The sequence below is a fragment of the Odontesthes bonariensis genome, chromosome 1 (genome assembly GCF_027942865.1).
Source record: "Odontesthes bonariensis isolate fOdoBon6 chromosome 1, fOdoBon6.hap1, whole genome shotgun sequence".
In the NCBI taxonomy this organism is placed as follows: domain Eukaryota; kingdom Metazoa; phylum Chordata; class Actinopteri; order Atheriniformes; family Atherinopsidae; genus Odontesthes; species Odontesthes bonariensis.
In genome coordinates this window covers 30862291-30883989 of record NC_134506.1, presented here as the reverse complement: position 1 = coordinate 30883989, position 21699 = coordinate 30862291, and the positions used below count along the sequence as shown (strand labels likewise).

At 39.4% G+C, this 21699-nt stretch overlaps 1 protein-coding gene across 2 annotated transcripts in view; it reads left to right on the top strand.

Annotated features, from left to right (window-relative positions):
* insyn1 (inhibitory synaptic factor 1) overlaps positions 1-21369 on the top strand; it is a 51187-nt gene extending 29818 nt beyond the window's left edge. For both annotated transcript variants that reach the window (XM_075464191.1, XM_075464199.1), the window contains exon 3: positions 20437-21369. In XM_075464191.1, the coding sequence (XP_075320306.1) occupies positions 20437-21261 (825 nt within the window). In that variant the 3' untranslated portion in view covers positions 21262-21369. The remainder of the gene's footprint in view (positions 1-20436) is intronic.
* Positions 21370-21699: the final 330 nt, after the last annotated feature.

The window sequence follows — 21699 nt, the reverse complement described above, 5'->3', positions numbered from 1 at the left end:
TCTATGTTGTTTTTGTGCCTTTGTAGCAGCTAAAATGTTTTTGGAAATAATTTTATTATATACTTTGGCTTGCTAATTTGATGCATCTCAACATGGCTATGGTCTCCTACCAAAATATAGTACAATGTAGCTAATGGGGTATTCACTAACCTGTGGTAGACTGGGCTATATTTATTGGGTAATGATCTATGTGTGTTAACCCTACAAAAGAAGACAGAGCTCACCCCCAGGATGAGTGCTGCAGGCCAAGAAAACCTAGAAATGCCAGTGGCAATAATGATTCCATGCCCTCCACCAGATAGTTGGGTTAGCTTGCACCGTCATGCTTGGAGAGGCGCTCCGAGCTGTGGTCTGACTGCCATAAGCTGCAATCAAAATTAACATCAATTTTAAGCAAATGAAAAATTAACGTAAATATATTCGTAGGAAACTGATATTTGAAACGTATTTTCCAGTTCTCTTATCATATTATAGCCTGAGTTGTGTTCAAGGCAAAATATTCTAGATTGCCTTTGGTTGTTAAATAGCTAAATAGTCAATATTGTAGCTTTCTCACTATTAGATTAATTAAACCTCGATAACTGGGGCACCATCGTTTGGCAGAAGGAACATTTTCATTCATCTTAATCAGTCTCACAGTGCTACTTCAATTTGTTTGAATTGACATAAATTACATAAAGAACCATTCACCAAAGTTTTTTAAAGTATATACTGTATTAAGTATTCATTGAAAGATGTAACCAAACATAAACCTTAAAGTACAGACAGGAGAAGTGTGCGGACTATGTATCGCGGTATAGGGAACACCTTGTGGTTTGGGTAAGGAGCAAGAAAATGGAGAATTGCTAAAATTGGGTCTTTTTATTCAGTGATTTATGATTTTTAACAGTGAATTCTCTCAACACCACCGTACCGTCCAAAAAGGTGAACAAGATCGTAGACCTTACTTTGGTTGACACTTAGCCCAGTTAGTGGCCAACGGTATCCAAGTGGGTCTCTCTAGGATCCGCTGTCTCTGGGCCTTTCTCGGCTGTTAGCTGTTTGCGGATGAATTGCTGTGGACTTTCAACGTGCCTGGCAAGTTGTGGTCTCTTTTCTCCACTGAGGCTTCTCGTTGCCAAGGAGATGGAGCCAATAATATGCATGAAAACGTTTTGGCGTTTGGCTGGGAGCAAAGCAGAAGTTTTAATTCTAGTGGTAAGAGTTTCAAAAAATCAAAGAAAACTCAATTTCTCCATTCGTTTGTCTTAACACACTAGAGGGTTCTGAAAACATGACATGAAATAAACATCCATCCATTTTCTATACCTGCTGGGTCATGGGGGGCTGGAGCCTATCCCAGCGGTCATCGGGCAAGAGGCAGGATACACCCTGGACAAGTCACCAGTCCATCACAGGACCACACAACCACACTTACTGCTAAGGACATTTTTTTTATTTTAGAGACACCAATTAACCTAACATGCATGTTTTTGGACAGTGGGAGGAAGCTGGAGTATCCAGAGAGAACCCACGCATACACGGGGTGAACATGCAAACTCCACACAGAAAGGCCCCAGCTGGGAGTTGAACCTGGAACCCTCTTGCTGTGAGGTGACAGTGGTAACCACCACACCACCGTACAGCCCTCTGAAAGAAACATATAAAATAAAAAGACGTGAAATAAACTACATACTCTGAACTAAAATAACAGGGGTTACGGTGTGGATACCTCTCAAATTCAGATATCTGTAAAGTTACGAAATTAATAAAGAACCAAACAATGTTATCTTCCTGAGCACAAAAAGAAACAACAGGGAACATCGGTTAACCGTTGAGTTACTTCATATAAATGTCTGATTCCTTAATTATTTTAGGCGTAACTACTCAGTGCTACAAAGCACTAGATGGCAATATGGCTCCATAGAAAAGTTTGTACTTTTCCTAAATAATGATTTCTTCCTTATTATGCCAAGTATGATCATGAAAAAGTTATCAAAATGCAGCTTATGATATTACTGAAAACCTTAAAGGACCTGTTCAAAGGTATAAAACACATTTAACACAGTTTTAATAATCCAACTGAGAATGAATCTGAAGAAAATATTTTGTAGAGGTGTGAGAGGTCTGCTTCTTGTCTTGTTAGATAAAAGGGGGATACATGTCAAGGCATTCTTTGATTCACATGTCCAGGTAGGGGGAGGAACATGAAGTCTGTCTGAGGCTCCTCACTCTGCCTACACATGAAATGTTTCTTTTGTTTATTCACTGATAACTTTTGCTAGCTGGTATTTTAATGTCCTCCAGATAAGTTATGGCACAGGTCTGGTAGGAGAGAGTCCATCAACTCGTCTCCCAAGGACAAAGGGTATTGTAAAGAAAGGTAGTGTCTGTTTCCTCCTGGTGTGGAAGTCCCACGTCTGCATCTTTGAGTCAACATTCCCACACAAGAATGTCAATGGGCCCTCCCAAAGATTCGGATCCACATTAAATCCACACTAATTAGCTACAATATTGTTCTTTGCTTAGTTAGAAGTGGGGATTGGTTTGAGATTGGGATTGGGGATTAAAGAAGATTGGCTTGCGGGTTTTGAGGTGAAGCCATGTAAACATACTGTATTTCCATTACATTAAAAAATCATATAGTTGACGGCGGTACTCATTTTTTCAGTTATTTAGCCCTGAGATACTTTGACCACCTCCATCATGATGGATACATTTTTGCTTTTCAACTAACTCAGGGGATATTCAAATCTGTGTAGAAGACAGCCACAGACACTCCTACTGCATGGAGATGATCAGTATTATCTATTGTGTACCTCAAGATTTGATGGAGTTCTAGATGTGATGCATAAGCCAAAATTGTGTGAACCTAAATGCAGATAGCAGTTTCACTCCGTGCAGGTTCTTCTCCTGTACCACTACTCCATCAGCATCAGACTGCCAGGACGCCAATGGACGAGACCAAAGTACATACAGTGAGGGACCATTGAGATACAGCCTAACAGAGATAAAGCTGTGCACTGAAGTCTTGTTTTCTAATCAAATAATTAATCATTCATGTTTTTGATTTATCCTGCCTATCCTGCTCCAAGGTGGTCTCATAAAGCAGAGCTTCCCTATTTTATAGACTGAGTAATGTGACCAATAGCATTCCAGATGATTCTTTAGCATTAGATTCTGTTGATCCTACTCCTTCAGTACGTTTTCACCTCTATTTTAGCCAGCGTTGCTAATTTACTAGCACACTGGCTCAGTTCTCTACTAGTTCTCCGAACACTATAGATTGGTGATATTTCTCCCAATCCTTTTTTTCCTGGTCTTTTTGCCACCTATCAGGCTTGTAATTCTAAGACTGTAGTCTGTTATTTACATTGACACATTTTTTAATTTTCACTCTCATTCTGAGCGGTAAACAAAACTCTGATACTAAAATAGCTCTAAATATTATCATTACAGTTTTTTAACATTTTTTTCCAAAAACCTAGTTCTTGATACATGTTACTACACTTTAAAGCTATGGTAGGTAATCCTAGAGAGCTAGCAAGAGAGCTAGCAAGATTCGAAAGTGGCCCCTCCTCTAAGCTCCACCCCCCCTTCCCCATTCCGTCAGTGCTTCATCCAAAGCCGGTAGAACCGCGTGCGCACACGGAGCAGGGAGCCAACAGAGGGGGGCGTGGGCAGAAAGCAGAGGCATCTGATTGGTTTTTTGCAGGCGCTCCAATCCAGCTTTTTCTCAGTCCTGCAGCTGCCACAGAGGTCTGATTATTTTCGTCCCTTTTTCTAAATACATCTTGTATAGATTTCTCTCAGGATAGACGGACCGTTTCACCCAGTATTACAAAATGTGTTTCTGAACAGAATTACCAACCATGTCTTTAAGTCACTGGGGTTGCTAGCCTGAAATTGTTGCTCTCCAGTGGTAGTTGTCCAAAAGTTTTGTACATCGCTAAATGTAATTAACAATTGAGGTAAAAAGTGGCATTACTCGGTGTGCAGGCTGATTCCAGTTGGTCAACAAGCTGACTGCAGTTTCTTGGTATACATAATAGCTTGTATTTCTTAACATTCTGTTGATTTGTTTTGCCTTTTTTTCGTAAAAATTATATTATGTGCTGCACACTTACACTCACAGGAAAACACATCGTAAAAATAAAACTGTAACAGCACAGTGGCAAAATACTGATCAATAATCCCACAATGTGCCAGCTAATAAGGGTTATCAACTGTAATGCAATAGACACAAGCCCTAGTATTGAGAGAATGTTAGTTAGTCCTACATCATCTTACTACTCTTACAGCTGCTACTGATGTCCAGACCAAGCACAATTAACCAGCACTAAATAAATACATGAATAACATAGCCAGCCACATAGAATTAGGGCTGTCTTTGGAATGAAGAGAAGTTCATAATTCATAACACTCAGTGTGTAGTATAGTATATGGATGAGAGCTACAATTGCAGCTGGTACAGAATATTGAATATCTTAGATGTGTGTCATGGCATGCAATGCTATATTTGATAAATCATCAATTGAATATGCATCACTATTAGTATATTTGACAGAATATATTAAGTGCATACTATATATCACTAGCTCATGTCACCAGGAAATTAACAGCACCAGTCGCTCATATGCCTAAGACAACTTCTGTCAATGTTTGCCTGACAGCTGATGTTCCATTATAACTCCCCTTTCTTAATGGTAGATGCCGGTGAATTTGTTTCAACTGCAACAAAAAGGCTCAGGATGGTATTTTTGGTGGAAAAATGACAACATTTCAGAACACATTTTACAATTTGTCCTATTACTAACACAGGATAGAGATTTTCTAACAGTTTTGTATCTGGCACAAACCGTTTTTTGTGTTTAAAAATGACTGTTGGGATTATTCAAGAGAGACAGTGGTAGATAGCATAAACACAGTATATACATTTTTTTAATCTTGTCCCTGTTGCACATGTACATAGGTTTTCTCTATCACAACGCAATATTTGGGGAGAAATATTTAGAGAAATCAAAAGAACAACACAATTATAAAGGTTTGCATTATGCAGTGCACAGCTGATTAAGCCAAAAGAGGCATATCTTCAAAATTTGTGCTTGATATGACTGCTGCAAGGACAAGGCACTGCAGTGAGCAGAAAGCTACTCTTGTAGTGATCTATGAAGAATTCTGTTGCTTTAAAATGACATACCGTCATTTTTATAGATGAGAATTCAAAACCAACATTTATCCTTTTTTTTTATTTTGGTTTTAGGATCACGAATACAAATAGTACAGCGACAAATATAGCTTCCTAATGACCAGGAGCTTTTTCTAGCAGTGTCTCAGGGGTTATAGTCAGTTTATATTCACAAGCAACCTTTTACAGGAACTGAGAGGTGGACTACAACGACTGTTGTTACTGCAGTGCGTTATATACAAAACAACATTTCATATTATAACAATCTCTCAATGCCATTTATGGCCCTAAACTCAACACAACTTTGTTTGTTAGCACTTTTCAAACACAAATGCAACTCAAAATGCTTAACTGAGCAAAAGCAAACATGAAAAAAATTAAATAAAATAATCAAAAAAATCACAAGCATTAAGGAATAACACACACAAAAAACAATTTAAAATATTGGTAATGTAATTAAAGTCAAATGGCAATAAAATCAAAATAGTAAAAAACAATTCGAAAAATGATGGTGTGGTGGACGGTGGTGTGGTGGTTAGCACCGTCGCCTCACAGCAAAAAAAAATTGTGTGTGGCTGTTTGTCTTGTTTGTCTCTGTGTGGCCCTGTGATGGACTGGCAGCCTGTCCAGGGTGTACCCTGCCTCTCGCCCAATGACCGCTGGGATAGGCTCCAGCCCCCCCGTAACCTGACTGACGGATTCAGCGGGTATAGAAAATGGATGTATGGATGGACAAAGCATGTTCTGAACAAAACAAAAAAGTGATATTTAATAGTCAATAAGCTTCATAAGATTCAGGCTTTGGTGCTTTTATGTGAAAGTAAGAGTTTAGTCAATGAAGTGGGAAGATGAACAGTGTATTTCAATCAGAGTCAAACAGCTCAGTTCATATATTTTCATCAATATAAAAGGTGAGCAGGGATATATTTATATATCCCACTTTGTTTGTACAAGAAAGAAGCTGTGCCTGAGCTTTTTGTAAATTCCAGCCCCCTGATAATCAACAGGTATGCCTCTTTGAGACTCTGCATGAGTCCTTTGAGACTCCTGATAGACTGCTTGGTTATTGAGAAGAGATGGTTGTCGCTGTGTTCATAGATCATTTCAATGTTAGAAACTTACCCACAGAAATGGCGACTCCCTTCAGTGCTGTGTTTGTCCACATGCTTATTTGCCTGGCTTAGTAAATCTGGCTCATAGTGATTTATCGTTTCCATACTTATACATTAGCAAGTCGTATAGAGGAAAGGTAGAAAAAAAGATAAATTGTTAGAATTGTAGACTCTTTAACAACTAACATCCTCCAGCTACAGAAACTTTGACTAAATTAGCCCCTCATTGGCTATTTATGCCAGACTTGAGACAAATTGCATCAATAACAAAGCACCATGTGATGTTGCTGCCTTTATTTAGCAAGAACAAGTGGGTTCCAAAGTGTTAGCACAGCAGCAACTGTGACGTGCTGACATGCAGTAAATGGCAGTTATCTCAACAGTCCAGAAGTTGTCATTGACGATACCTGAGTGATTAACAGTAAGCTGCATGTCTGAGTTGTCCAGCTCTACACAACCCCATATGACAGACAGACAGACAGACTTTATATTCATCTCTCCCATCTACCTCCCCACTAATATGGCAGAATCCCATAGCCCACACTGTAAAAACAGTTTCTTCCCCTATTTAGAAAAAAACCCTGAAAATAAATAATCCAAAAACCAACATGATAGTTTTTGGAAACATGATGTGTAATTCCAGATTTAGGGGTGTGTGCAAATCCATTTACACTACTGGAACTGTGACCATAACACAGGCTGCGATAGGAGCCCTAACGGGAACCTGACAAGAAGGATTTTTAATGGAAAAAGAAGACATGTAATAGCTTTTGCATGATAATTCTTGACATGAGTAATTTCTCACACAATCATAAACAGAACTCAGAAGAGACAAACTATGGCAAAATAATTTTCTAAGAGGGTAATTTGCAGCTTCATTCTCACTTAAATTCAACATTGATGGCAGCGTGTGACTGTATAAGAGTGATAATGTGACTGTTAACAAGGTGCTAATCAACTCTGATGTTATGAAGAGATTCTATTACAGGTCTTTTTTCACAAAGATATTAATGCCCTACTGAGAAGTGTACAAGTGGAAAGAAAGTTGACAATGAGATCCTAAATATTCTAGATCTATATGTTGTATTTAAAAAAAAACAAAAGTCTTTAAGTGTGGGTGAAGATGATGATTTTCTGCCAATACCCTCTGCCTGGTTCCTTAATCTTTCTTTTGGTCCTCTCTTCATGACCAATTCTGAATTGCAATCATATTCAGAAATGCACTTAAATATTTGTGCCTTTTGCCAAGAGATGCTGTCTTTTTTTTTCTTTTTTTTTTTTTTCTTTTTTTTAAAGTGAGGAAGTGAACTGCCAGATTTCAAATTGCACCTTATTCTTTGGCAAATTTCTGTTCTTTAGAAATGTAGATATTGACCACAATCCTATCAGGTGATTTACAGCTTGAGCTACAACTGCTGCTTGCATGGTTCAGTGCCTCTAAACCGCATATAGCACAGACTAACAACTAAGCTCAAGATGCACCCAAATCAATTATTCCAATATAATGATTCAGTTTGTAATGAGATGTGTATATAATCATTTTTCAGTCGGCATTAACTTTGTACTTCACCATGCACAGCATGTGATTCAAACAGGCTTTGACAGCCTGGAAATATATCTTTTTCTGTATCATACAGTGATATTTTTGTATACAAACATGTTTACATCAATTTACTGCCTTAGTAAGAATTATGTGAGGCATTTTTATAGGAACAAATCAAATCAACGGTAGCTAAAGCGAATTGTAATATTTCACAATACAGAAATTATGAGCAGTCATAGGATAATAGGATAACCACATAGCTGTAGAACTGCTCTGAATCTCTTTTTTTTTTTGTCTTTCAAGAACAATCTTATTGCTTATCTGCTTACTAGTTTGGCCTGTAGACAAACTGGCAGTGTGAGATATCAGGGTGAAAGATTTACTGCTGGACTGGACTGAGCTAGCTCCCAGTGTTGCATTCTCCCCACTGGCCAAGAGATTCTTTCATCTTTCTGGCCCAGGTCAGCAACATTTACTGCACAAACACCCCACACACAAACATTTGTTTTCTTTTTACACTGTCAGTGCCCTACTGAAGAAAGACAAAACCTAGTTAATGAAAACTTTTCTGAGTCATTAAACTGGGCCAGTGTGGCCTGGCTGCACCTTCTTTTTTGTTTTCTCCTGCGCATGTGAGCAGCCTGACCCGACAGTACACAGGCCTAATCCGTCTGCTATCTCAGGGAAGCAGACAGACTGAGGAGCCCCGTAGCGTGGCCTTACCATCTTTTTCTGGTCATTACCGGCACTAGGCTTCTCAGCACGGATGGAAGCAATGAAGGAGAACCTCAATAAATGATCAGTGGGCTCTGCCAGCAACAACACATGCTGCATTTGCTGCCTCCCTATTGCTGTTCCCATCCTGCTCCCCCACACATTGTACAACCCATAACCTCTTCAGGCTTAGAGCATAAACCTCTCTAAATTTGTCCTACGGCCGTTAAATAAGTTTGTCTAATCTAATGACCTAAATTTGAGGAAGAGAGGAAGATTTCCCAGGCCTCTAGGACTGCAGACCTCCACCTCTTCTAAAGCTCCTGAGGGATAAATGAGGCCCATTATATATTGAAGTTTGTAATGATCCTTTTGATTAGTGAGTTGTCAGGAGGTGCTAGCACGATGCTCATGACAGTGTTGTTCAGCACTTTAAGGCCTCCATAAAGATGAGTGTTTTTTGAGAAAAGATGAAAAAGCAGCAGGCATGTGCCTAATGAAGTCTCAGGCTTACAGCCACTCTCATGACAGGATAATTATACCAAATGCTTCCAGCGAACACTTCAAAGGACACTTCATCCGCGTGCCAAGACCACGCAACACATCTCACCAATCAAGATGGCCTGACCTAAATCAAGTCTCCCTGGCTTCTCAATAATGCCGTCCACTCGCTTACACATTGTATCTCTGTGGAGTCAACTGCACTGGAATCCCAACTACACTAAATATACTAACTCGAACAGTAAGCATACAGGAATTAGCCTTGCTAACATCTCTACAGAAGCATACTTAGAAATTGGTCCCACAGAGTCTGACAAGATGAAACATGCTAATGAAGCGAGTGGAGCATGCAGTGGTTGTATGTGCTTCACAAACATAGAAATATGCAAACACTTCAACACTTAACGTGCCTTGTTCAGGCGTTGTTTCATTTGCTCAGCATAATGTACAGAATGGTCAAAGATCAGCAGCACATTTTTGCAGCTAAAGGACCCATAAAGTATACTTTCTGAGGTAGACTGTCTTGTACCTCTGAAGCTTTGTCGGCCCGCAATTGTGCATTTCATGACGTGCATCAAACTGACTAACCTGCCAGTAAAGGGTATTCACACCCGCAGACTGTCAGCTTGCCTATCCATCGAGCTGAGCTACCTACATAGCTTTCTTGTAATATATTCAAGCAGTTCAAGCTAAGCCTTTCTGAGTAGTTCTATGTTTTATGAAATTCACATACAACTGGTTGATGTTCCAAAGTATGCAACACAATTCCAAATATCCAAATCCCAAAATGCTTCTTCATCCAATAGAAAATGAGATTTCTTGAAAGGATTGCACATGCTTGCAAGTCAATAGACATTTTTTCTTGTGAATTCAGTAAATATATCCTATTAGAGTAAGTTAGGGATGATAAATTATCTGCTGGGGGATAAGATAAACCCTATCTCTACAACATGAGAGGCCTGAATGCTCACCTCTTCTTTTCTTGTGGAAATAAAGATAGGAAAAAAATGCAAAACTGCTGGAGCTAAATGCACTAAAAACAATATTTGTGACTGATTTACTCTTGAAGCCAGCATGCAAACCATTTTGATAATTGCTGAAACCTTCAAACTGGCATTAACCGCTTCCAGCACTGGAACAGCAGCGTAAGGGCAGGCTGGAAATCTACTGTGGCATGTTGAGAAAGAAATAACGCTTGTTTTGATTTATCTGAAGGGCTCCACTGAACATTTCAGATTTTCCTTTGAAAAAAAGTAAAGCCATGCTGGAAGCTGGATGCTGCATAATTAACAAACAAGCACTGCAAACTTCTCTCTGTCTACTCTGAAAATGACTCCTGGAAGAACGGGTGTCATAGTAACAGATGGAGAGAAACCAACTGAACGCAGCATATTGAAGTGATCCACAGAAAATTCCCCTCACACGGTGAACATTTCAAATGAACCCTGTGAGGGTGTTATGTCTACACTATTATGGTAAATCACACCTGATTTATTTTGTACATATGCATAGACTGCATCGCTGTTAGTAAATACTAAAATATTAATGTCAAAACACGATAACTCTTCCACTAGCACAATTACAAATTTGGTAAAGATACACTTTTATATAAGATCTGCAAAGGATGACAATTTCCAATCGTTTACTCAGCAGCAAGCAAAGAATTTCTCACACAGAATGAACAACAAAATAAGCTCCTGACCTTAAATATCTGTAAAAAGATCAACCTAGAGATTGGAACATGCATTAATAAAATTCATATTGATAGTAGTGTTGTTAAGTACCAAGTATTTTCCAGTTTCAGCCAGTGCCAGCCATCCCCTAACATCTGTAATCTTCTCTCCAACTCTCCACTCTTGACTATAATACGGTAACTTAATACAGCTGAATTCCCGATAAAGCAGTTTCCAATTAGATATTGTAACTTTTTTCCCGTTTATCAGACACAACAAGTGTAAAATAGTGACTGAAACGCTTTCCATTTCGCCTGCATAAAAGGCAGCTTTAGATTTTTACAAATACAATGTCATCTAGGAAAAATACAGCAGAAGGCTATGCTTTAATTTTGTCTGCATACGAGAGTAAAATCCATCCATCCATCCATTATCTTCCGCTTGTCCGGGGGTCGGATCGCGGGGGCAGCAGCTTTAGCAGAGAGACCCAGACGTCCCTGTCCCCGGCCACTTCCTCCAGCTCTTCTGGGGGGACCCCGAGGCGTTCCCAGGCCAGCCGAGAGACATAGTCTCTCCAACGTGTCCTGGGTCTTCCCCGGGGCCTCCTCCCAGTGGGACGGGCCCGGAACACCTCACCGGGGAGGCGTCCAGGAGGCATCCTAACCAGATGCCCGAGCCACCTCATCTGACTCCTCTCGATGCGGAGGAGCAGTGGTTCTACTCCGAGCCCCTCCCAGATGACCAAGCTTCTCACCCTATCTCTAGGGAGAGCCCAGACACGCTGCGGAGGAAACTCATTTCGGCCGCTTGTATTCGCGATCTCGTTCTTTCGGTCACTACCCACAGCTCGTGACCATAGGTGAGGGTAGGAACATAGATTGACCGGTAAATCGAGAGCTTCGCCTTCTGGCTCAGCTCCTTCACCACGACGGGCCGGTGCAGAGCCCGCATCACTGCAGACGCCGCACCGATCCGTCTGTCAATCTCCTGCTCCATTCGTCCCTCACTTGTGAACAAGACCCCGAGATACTTGAACTCCTCCACTTGGGGAAGGATCTCATTCCCGACCCGGAGAGAGCATTCCACCCTTTTAAGGCTGAGGACCATGGTCTCAGATTTGGAGGTGCTGATTCTCATCCCAGCCGCTTCACACTCGGCTGTGAACCGCTCCAGTGAGAGCAAAAGGATAAATGAAAAAGTTCACATGTACATGCAGCTGTAAGCTGAATTTGCTCCCGCCACTTAGAGGTAGCCATTAGTCCAAAAAAGATTTGATGCTTGATTCTTTTGCAAACAATTGCAGACAAGTTGCTAAGTTGTTAATAAGTGAAGAAAAGTTTAAGTTGCTAAGTTGTTAATAAGTGAAGAAAAGTTTAAGTTGCTAAGTTGTTAATAAGTGAAGAAAAGTTTGCTCATAAACACAAAAAGTAAATGGGGGCTGTATGGTCAGTGAGAGGAGAAATGCAATCACTGGCACGGCTTTTATGGAGAAACAGTTTGTCAGAAGCAGCATCAAACTATCCCATTGTAAAATGTATTGTTTTTCTTAATTCTGTGAGATAAAAAGTTTATGCACAAGACAGGTCTTCATGACATTGCAAGGTACCGATTGCTTTTCCCATATCTCCTCTCTTCCAGAGAGGAGGCTCTTTAAGAGTCTTTACAATACTGATGATGGCCTTGTGTTGGATAATCGTGGCTCGTCATTCCCATCACTCTTACTTTCTGTCACACACAAGGCTCAAAGACCCCTCTTTCATTTTGACCCTCAATTACCCGGCCCAATCATCTCAGACAGGTGTTGAGGTACAGTAATAAACCCTAGAAGCCGAGCAGACTCTCTTTTAAGGCACCTCTGAGAGCTCTGATATGACTGAGCTCTGAGACGATCAGGTGCTGTGACCACAGTTGACTCATCGCTGCTGGCTGATAGTGTGCAGTGAAACCACTTATTGTTCTGTTTGGACTGTATACATTTCATATGTGTGTGCTGTTTGCTGTGTTTGTGGATCGATGCTCTATATTTCTACTCAAAAATTGCTCATAATCATTGATTTATCATACCATACCTTAAACCATTTAAACCATTTGCGTTGAGCAAAATCCTCACCACTTCTATCCATATTTAAACATTATTGCCTAACTGTGTTGTAAATTGAGTCCTTTCAGTCATGAGAATAGGCCATCTCTGCATTATAAACTGCATATGATAGTGCCATAAAAACCAAAAGGGGTTGTCACAGCATCAAGCTGATTTTTCAGAATTTAACATTTTTGGAGGAACAAAGTAAATAGGAAGTCAAAAATAAACATCCCATTGACAGACTTTGTTAGAGGTTACGGCAACAGCTGTCAGGGTGACACTGTCCACCCATGTGTTGTGTTTCTGATTTACTGGCTTTTTTTGCGCAATCAAATTTCTCAGACACTCGAATAGGTGATACTCAGTAACCAGTTAACTGTTTAATAGTACAATGACATAACTCCCTTCTATTTTTGAGTCTTACAATTTTCATAATACATTTTCCATTTCAAACATGGTACGCAATGCTAATAACTTGCTCCTAATGTGTTCATTCATCCTTTTGTGCCACAGTAGTCTGCTCATCCAATTCACTCCTTTGCTCCATCATCACACATTCTCTGATTGGAAGAAAAGAGCACAGTTCATCGTGGCTGCATAAAGCATGCATTGTGACCTAGAAATATTCCGCAGACCCTTTGAGTGAAGAGAGTTATGAAGCTAAATTGGCCTACAACATGCTGCAGGGAGGGGTCAGGCAGCAGTTGAAGCACACAGATTATTCTTAAGAGAAAAATAAGCACCTTTCATGATCTGCTGACGAGATACAGCTACATTCTACAGTATATCAATTGTGTTAAAGTTGACTGATGATAAGACTTATAAATACAACTTGTTTTTTATAACAATTACTACCCACAAACCTGTTTTTTGTGTGAAGATGATGTTGTGAAATACACTTGATAAACTATTTTTTTAACATACTGAATAAACTGAGTTGTGTAATCAAGTAAACAAAGCCATTTAGACTCCCCCTGGCTCTGAGTAGCATCTTACATTAACAGCTCCATGAGTAAAAGTCTGCAAATCACACAGCAAATAGGCTGAGTAATTCAAGTATTACAGAATTCACACAGGCCGATTCCCTCAGGCAGTCTGCCAACAGGAAAGCACAGTCCAGGTCCTCGTGAGGTGTACGATGCCACGGCTGGCAGATCGGCAGAGAAGCTCATTGACAGATGAGGCAGTTCCGTGCATGCAAAGCCATACAGCTCAATTCAAATGCAGGTGGTCTGACATAACAGCATGAAATGTCTCTGAGGAATGACTTCAAGAGTTACAGTGCTGATACAAAGTTTTCAGAACCTTTCAAGTTTTCCACATTTTGATGTTTCACACACACGTTCACACTCAAAACAGACCTAGATATTTTTCTTTCTTAGTCCACACACAATTCTCAAGTCAATTCAGTAAAAGGAGACGAAAATATCCCATTTACACAAGTATTGTGATCCGCTCATCACTCAAGCGAGCTCTGTTTCATTGTATGCAAGTGCCTCTTCAACTGTACTTAGTTGAATTCATTAATAATAATACTCAATTCATTATTTTTATATATAATTAATAACATCACTGGCGACAAGGTCCAATGGTTTATATTGCAATTCCATAAACTGATGTATGTTCATCATGCATGAGGTCAGGAGAACTGTAGAGCTGTAAGAATTTAGAGACGCCTGAAAATAGCTGTGTGTGGTTGAGAGTGAACATGTCTTTAAGAAAATAAGAAAATTTGTGACTCTATGATTATTTTTAAGGAGATTTGAGAATGTCTGGCAAACATGATTCAACCAAATACTAAGCAAAAGTTCTGAATGTAAAATACATGTTTTCCTTTACCATTGTTTGAATTGTGAGAAGATTATGGGTGAATAATTTGAATAAATTCCAACCCAATCAAACCTCTGGATTTATACAGATATCACTCCTCTAAAACCAAAGAAGAACTGTCCACTAAAACATCTTATTTCCCAGCAATGATGGACATTACGTTCAAAAGATTACTAGATTAGAGGATTACTGCCTTTAAAAAATAACTAGTTGGATTACTATATTACTTGCCGACAAAGGTAACCTGATAGAGATTGAGTCTGAGTTGCATGAAGACCCTTTTGCAATTTTGCGTGTGCTTTTGTAAAAATGCTAAGGCAGTACATTTACATTAAAATGTATTGCTTCTGCCACATCACGTTGTTGCATCTGCAGGCTGTGCTTAGCTTGCAGGTGTTTTTTGAGCTCTAAAGACACCTGCCACACAGCCCCAATATGCATTTCACCTCGTTGTTATTGTCTTTTTCACTCACAAATTCAGAATAATATGAGGAATTCCACCAGTTAAACACTGTCATCTCTGTCGTCTTGCTTGAGTGAGCTGCACATGCATTCTGACTTGTGCAGGGCAAAAATACACAAATAATGTTGGGTATTTACTTTCTGTTTCTCTCTTACTTTTTTTGTCTGTTTTGAAACAGAATATGCAGGCATATACAATAAAGACTCAACAGGAACTGATTGCTTATTATTCTATTAAGTATCTAACTAGAAACTGATTACTTGAAATGGTAAACTAAAGCTCTACTTTACCAGTGACAACCAAAAAAAAAACAATCTGAGTACTCTCAAGACTTTTCCTGAGCTTTTGGCTTTTATTGTAAATGATTGACTTTGTCCTTTTGTTTACCAATAACCAAACAAAATCTGTTTAAAGGCTGTACACAGAAAAAAAAAAAAAAAGGACTGGAGTTCTACATGCAGGGGTCCCATTTGGAGATGTGATACAACCATACTCATTTTGTAGTCATAAGAGCCCAAGAGAAGCAAACACTGCAAATAATTATAGAGGCAGGGTAAAAAAAAAAAAGAAAAAAAAAAAAGAAGCAGAATCGTGTTCCACAAATCTCAAGGTAACAATACACACTTTTCTCTGCTGTTCACCTGCAATTATGTTGCAAACACATGTGCTCACATTGTGTGTAGGGGTGGGGCTCTAAACACTGTGCTTAATTGCTGAATAGTTTTGGGAAATGTATCATTTACAAGCTTTGTTAATGTCGAGTGTTTTCATTTCACAATAGCGTGTTGTTGAGAGCTGAACATGCTGATTGAAGGCGCTAAAATGTCAAGTATAGAGGGCTTGGATTTTCGGTGCTGTCAGCAAACCAGCATAATTTAAACTAAAGTGCATTCTTTTCATCAAGCACTCAACACTGTGGCTGCTGATGGCAGAAGCACTGAGGTCAATTTTGAGGTAACAATAAATGAAATGCTTTTAAGTGATATATTTCCACACAGTAGCTGAACATTTCAGTTTACTTCCTTTGACACAGACATTAGAAAAAGCCCTGGGATTTACATAAACATCAACATAGAAGCAACAAAAGCATGTGTCAAGAGTTCATACTGTAAAGCCGTGTGTGTGTGTGTGTGTGTGTGTGTCAAGGTTAATCTCATTCATGCTGGTAGCTACAGTCCAACACAAGACAAAAAAGATATGGCACATTCTGTCTTGATGTTGCATAGAGGTCATTTCAAAACCTGTCCTCAGAGGGCCATGGTGGAAATAAAGGCTATTTCAAAGAACAAACTATGGACAAACAATTAAAAATTTATGGACGAAAGTTGCATGGTTGCAAGTACTAATGGCAAACACAGGTCTATTAGCAGCTGTGAATAAATCTCAACTTAGTGGATGGAAATCAATCTAGAATGTAGTAAAACTGTTATAGAGGTTTACATTAAAGCTAGTTTGAAATCATTACTTTTGATTAAGTTTATTTTTCTCCCTTGTTTAATCGGGATTCCTGTTTCTAAACTGCATCTAGAAAATGAAAATAATTTTTGTCTTTGTACAACTTTGGATTAGATCTCTGAACATGACCACCTCGGTCAGTCAGTCCGGACATCACATTTGGCATTCTGTTTTGTGCCAAGCTTTTACATCAATTTGCTTCTGTTCGGTTCACACACATAGTATATATTAATACAGCCAAATTCACAACAAAGCTGCTCTCATTGAAATATTTTTTCTATTTTTTTTTTTTTTTTTTTTTTAAATCAGACAGCAAAACTGGTCTGAAATTGTGACTTAAAAGTAGACCATTGAGACAACGTATCAAATTGCAGTCACTATCAAAGAATGACATAACATAACTGCTGTGTCATATAGCAAAGTACACCATCCAAATAAGTTGAAAATATTACGATACCTTTGATAGCGCAGGAGAGTAGACGTAGAGTGGATTGTCCTCCTAAAAATGACCCCATGGGTCAGTTGTTCACACAGACAAAAAGCCGCCTTAAAATTATATGAAATTATGCAACATTTAGAGATTGAGAAAGCAACAGCATGTGAAGCGTCAAATTTGTTGATGCCAAAATGGTGATGAGGGCATCATACAAAGAATGGATTTGAACACCGAACAGGACTTTGTTTTTTTTTACCTTAAGCAACATTATTTGCTAAACAGGAAGGAAGAGTATTGACATGATGAGTTGTTGACATGTCACCATGAAAAGAAACAAAATGGTGTCCATTAAGGTGATGGCGGTGTTGTAAAAAGAATGTAATTGCGCTCTTACATGATAGTTTTTCTCAGCGCAACCGATTTGTTTTAATTTCCAACTCTAAGGAAATAATGCCATTGCCAAAACCCAGCAAGTGAAGTGTTTTTGTGCTCCTGGAAAAAAATAGTTATAAAATTTTGGGTGGAAGTTGCGTTTCATGGTTAAGAGCAATGTGTGCAAGTTCGCCACCCAGCCTTGCTGATTAAAAGGACTCTGTGGCTTGATAAAGGAAACACTTGAGAATGATGTCTGCTCATGTGGAAATGCTAATTCAAGTTGGATTTTTCTCCTGCCTTTGTAAGTCCAATTCAAGGTGTGACTATACAACCAATTTATTCACTTTGACTGTAGTTTTGGGACAGAGAGAGACATGTGGAAACGGCTAAGAGGCCGGGGCAGCAAATCCCCAATTAGGCAACTCTAGTAGTCTCAGTCTCCCGTTTTTATGCTCTGAGGTCATAATGAGCTGTTTTCTTTCTTTTTTTTTACTGCAACACGTGGGTGTGTGACAGTGCGACGTGCGTAAGAGCCCTGATGTTAACATGTCATTCTGCATGTGCAAATGCTGCATATTCCAATTTTGCAACCATCACCTAGTCCAACTGAAACAGTCAACTAACGTTGCTTGAATTTCACTTTGTTTGAAAAGTTGTCACATGCATGCTAACGTGTTTTTCTGATAAAAAAAAGTGTGTACAAGCTCATGTTAACTTACTCTCATTTACTAATGAGCTCATCTGCTATCATAAAAGGTGGTTAGAGAGCAGCTCAGGGATATTATATTTTAGGGATGATAAATGTACTCTATGGGGAGAGAAGGGGTCATTGAAGTTTTTTTTTTTTATATAATCAAGTCTAATCTTATGTAATCTAAAGTTATGTTTGATTCAAAAGTGAACTAATAATGGCGCTTCATCCTTTGAGAACTGTAAATCTCTAAAGAATTTATAGTCACTACTAAATCAAGGAAAAACAAAAGAAAACCTCGATAATGGGCACCATCTTCGAAGACAGAATAATATCATAATTAATCTGAAACAGCCTCACTGTGCTACTCAGTAGTTCCTCCTTGAAATGACCTCAGTTTTACAAAAGGTACCACAACAACCCATTAAAATAGATCTTAAATAACAGCTCGTAATTTTTAGATAATGAACAGTTTCCACCAACCATTACATTGAAAAAGAGGAAGATGAATCCTACTTTGGTTGTCGTCGTAGCCACACACACACCCAGAAACACCTAGTTTCTTGTGAGCCAGGATGACCCACAGAGCAGGCAAAGGGAGCTTGTTTCCCTGATTCCGCTGCCTGGATCCTTGAATAGGATGGCATGTGTTGGGTAGGTTCTCACATCAGAGACGCAGCTTCGGGCTGATGTTGCAAGACGTCACGTCAAGAAACAAAATGTATATAGGTGCGTTCACCTGAGTATTTTGAGTTTTGAAGTTAGTTTGGTTGGTAAAAATAAGCCGACCATGGTAAGATTAACTTCAATTCAGTTAAAAAAAATAAATAGCTAATCAAAACAAACAAAAAATAAGCTATACAAACTACAATTGCTCTTTGCATGAAAAATTCCAGTTTACCATGTAACATAAAACACAGCAGCAAAGGTTAAAATGTGCGAAGAAAACAAGATACATAGAGCACAAGTAGCTAACAAAAGACGAACAAGACATCTCTTTGAAAATCTCTTTGTTTCGACTTCTTTTAAAATTTTTCTCCTTCGAAATTCTTTCTCCCATCTTCTCTTACTCAGCTTCGGAGTTTTAATTTCTGCGGGCGGAATGGGAGGCGGACTTAGGCTCCAATTTCAGGAAAATGGGATGACTAGGATCTTTATGGCCTTTGTCTTGGAGGTGTAAAGATACAGTTCAAAGTTGAATTCTAGTGCTCAAGTTTGAGATTGAAAAATCATTCAATTCTCCATTATCTTGGCTAAAACACATATTAGTTCAAAGGGGTTTGATAAATACATTAGTAATATGCAGAACGAGGTTAACGACAATCATCACAAGTACCGAGTTACGTGCAAAATAGACAATAGAGACACTTTTAAATTACATGAACAGTTACGTTTCTTAATGGTGGAAACTAAAATGCATGTCATTGTATCCCATGTTAACACAAAGAAATATACATAACATGAAAATGGATTAATAAATGAGTTGTCTTCAGCTGTCTTATTAACTCACTACTTTAGGCTTAAATGCTCTGTGACTGACCACTAGATGGTAATGTGGTTCCATGGACAAATTAGCCATGTTTTAATTAATAAATGTTTTTCTTAAACGATCATACGATCTTGTAAGTGGTATCAAAATGAAGCTCTGGATCTCAATAAAACACTTAAATGACCTGTACAGTGATATTATGTTTAGTTGATCTATTCTAAATAATGCACATGAAAATGGTACACATAACAACATCCTTTTGGAATTACTTTGGAATGTGGCAGAGTCCGGGCAGTGTTAGGAGCCTTCCCTCCAGCAGGATGTAGAGGTCTTGTCAGAAGATCTGTGATTTGCAAGCTTTTCCTTTTTTAGATAGGAGAGAGCATATGGTGAGTCTTTGGTCTGAGGTCCTCCTCTACATTTCAATGTCCTTTTTATATTTTAGCTGCTAAGACATAATTTAAGTCTTTTGATCTGGTTGGTCTTGTGGCAGATTTGTGGGGTTTGCGGAGTAGAGTAGGAATTTTAAAGTCATCTCGACTGCAAATGGACAATTCCAAGAAGTGAGTGTATGTCTTCTTCCTAGCTAGTGGAGCCTCTGGGGATCTGTGTAAACTTGTGTGCAGATCTGTATGTCAATAACTCCAACATAGGAATGTTAATGGGTCTCCCAGAGATTAAGGCTCAGTTATTCCATGTTCGCTACAATATGGTAATTCCTAAATCGTTGTCTTGATATTCAACCAACTGCTCTAACCCACCCACAAAGCAATGGTGCTCATATGGATAAAAGTATAATACATTGAATATCTCATCCTATTCCACTTTTTGTCTGTAGTTATTTTTGTCTGCATCTCTACAATATCTCATTATTCCTCTTTTGTGTTTTTTTCCTCGTCTCCAGGTGGTGGGTCAAATCGATAAACTAACGTCTGACTTTGACTTTGACCTGGAGCCGGATGACTGGACAGTGGCCACAGCCAGCAGTACATCCAGCAGTGAGCGGGGTCTGGGAGAGGCTTTTAGACTGGACTTCCTCAATGCAGATGTGCTTTCTGACAGCTGGGAGTTCTGCAGTTACCTAGAGGCCACTGGTGCAACTGCCCGCAGATCTAGTGAGCAACCTGGGGATCTGCGACAGGAGCTGGGTCGTGGAACTATCCCCACCCAGACCCAGACCCAGACCCCCACCCCACCCCCCACCACTGCCTCAGTGTACTCCCAGATGAACGGCGGGCTGCCCATCCCCAACGGGCCACGCATTATTACTCCAGATTCATCCAGCGAGGAGGCCAGCAGCTCCACGCACAGCCAAAAGACCTCCCGTACATCTGGCACGAGAGAAAGAGTCCGTTTCAGTGACAAAATTCTGTACCATGCATTGTGCTGTGACGATGACGAGGAGGAGGAGCAAGAAGAGTTACAAGAGGACAAGAGTGGCTGTGCTACACCAGATAGCGATACTGAGCCCAGCCTCCTAGCCAGCCCAGTTGCCCCCAAACGTTCTTCCTCTGAGCACTCACTCCTCCATAACTGTCTGGACCCCTCCTACGTCTCCTCACCATTGAAGGTGATGACAGGGGCTCACACACTACCCAGAAAAGGTCTCTTAAACCCCGGCTGCCGCAAAAAACTGTTACGAAACAGCAGCACACAAACTGTCTCAGACAAGAGCACCCAAACTGTACTGCCCTATATTCCAACCAAACAGAAAACAAAGGACCACTGAAAAGACCTGATGTTACATGAATCTCATGAAGAGAACTGTGCATTATTTATTATTAAATACATAGCTCATAGATTAATACACAAATAAATAAATTACTAAATAAATAAATGATATATGGGAAATCACTCGACTACCTACAGTCATTTTGAGGCTCAGGGAAAACACGATGAAAGCAGATCACTAAGATGAAGGTTACTGGTGAACCGAAAGGTTCGTACTCGTTCTCATGTTACAAGGCAAAATGAATGGACTTCCTAAGTGTAACCATTTGAGACACTGACAGAGATTAGAAAAGTAAACATTTTTATCAGAACATTTTAAAATGCTTAAAATTGGAAATATGAGGAGGTTTTTTTCCCTCATCACACAATAATAGAAGTCACAAAGAGAGAAAAGAAAATGCTTGTTCTTATAATGTGGATACAAAATGTTGCTCAT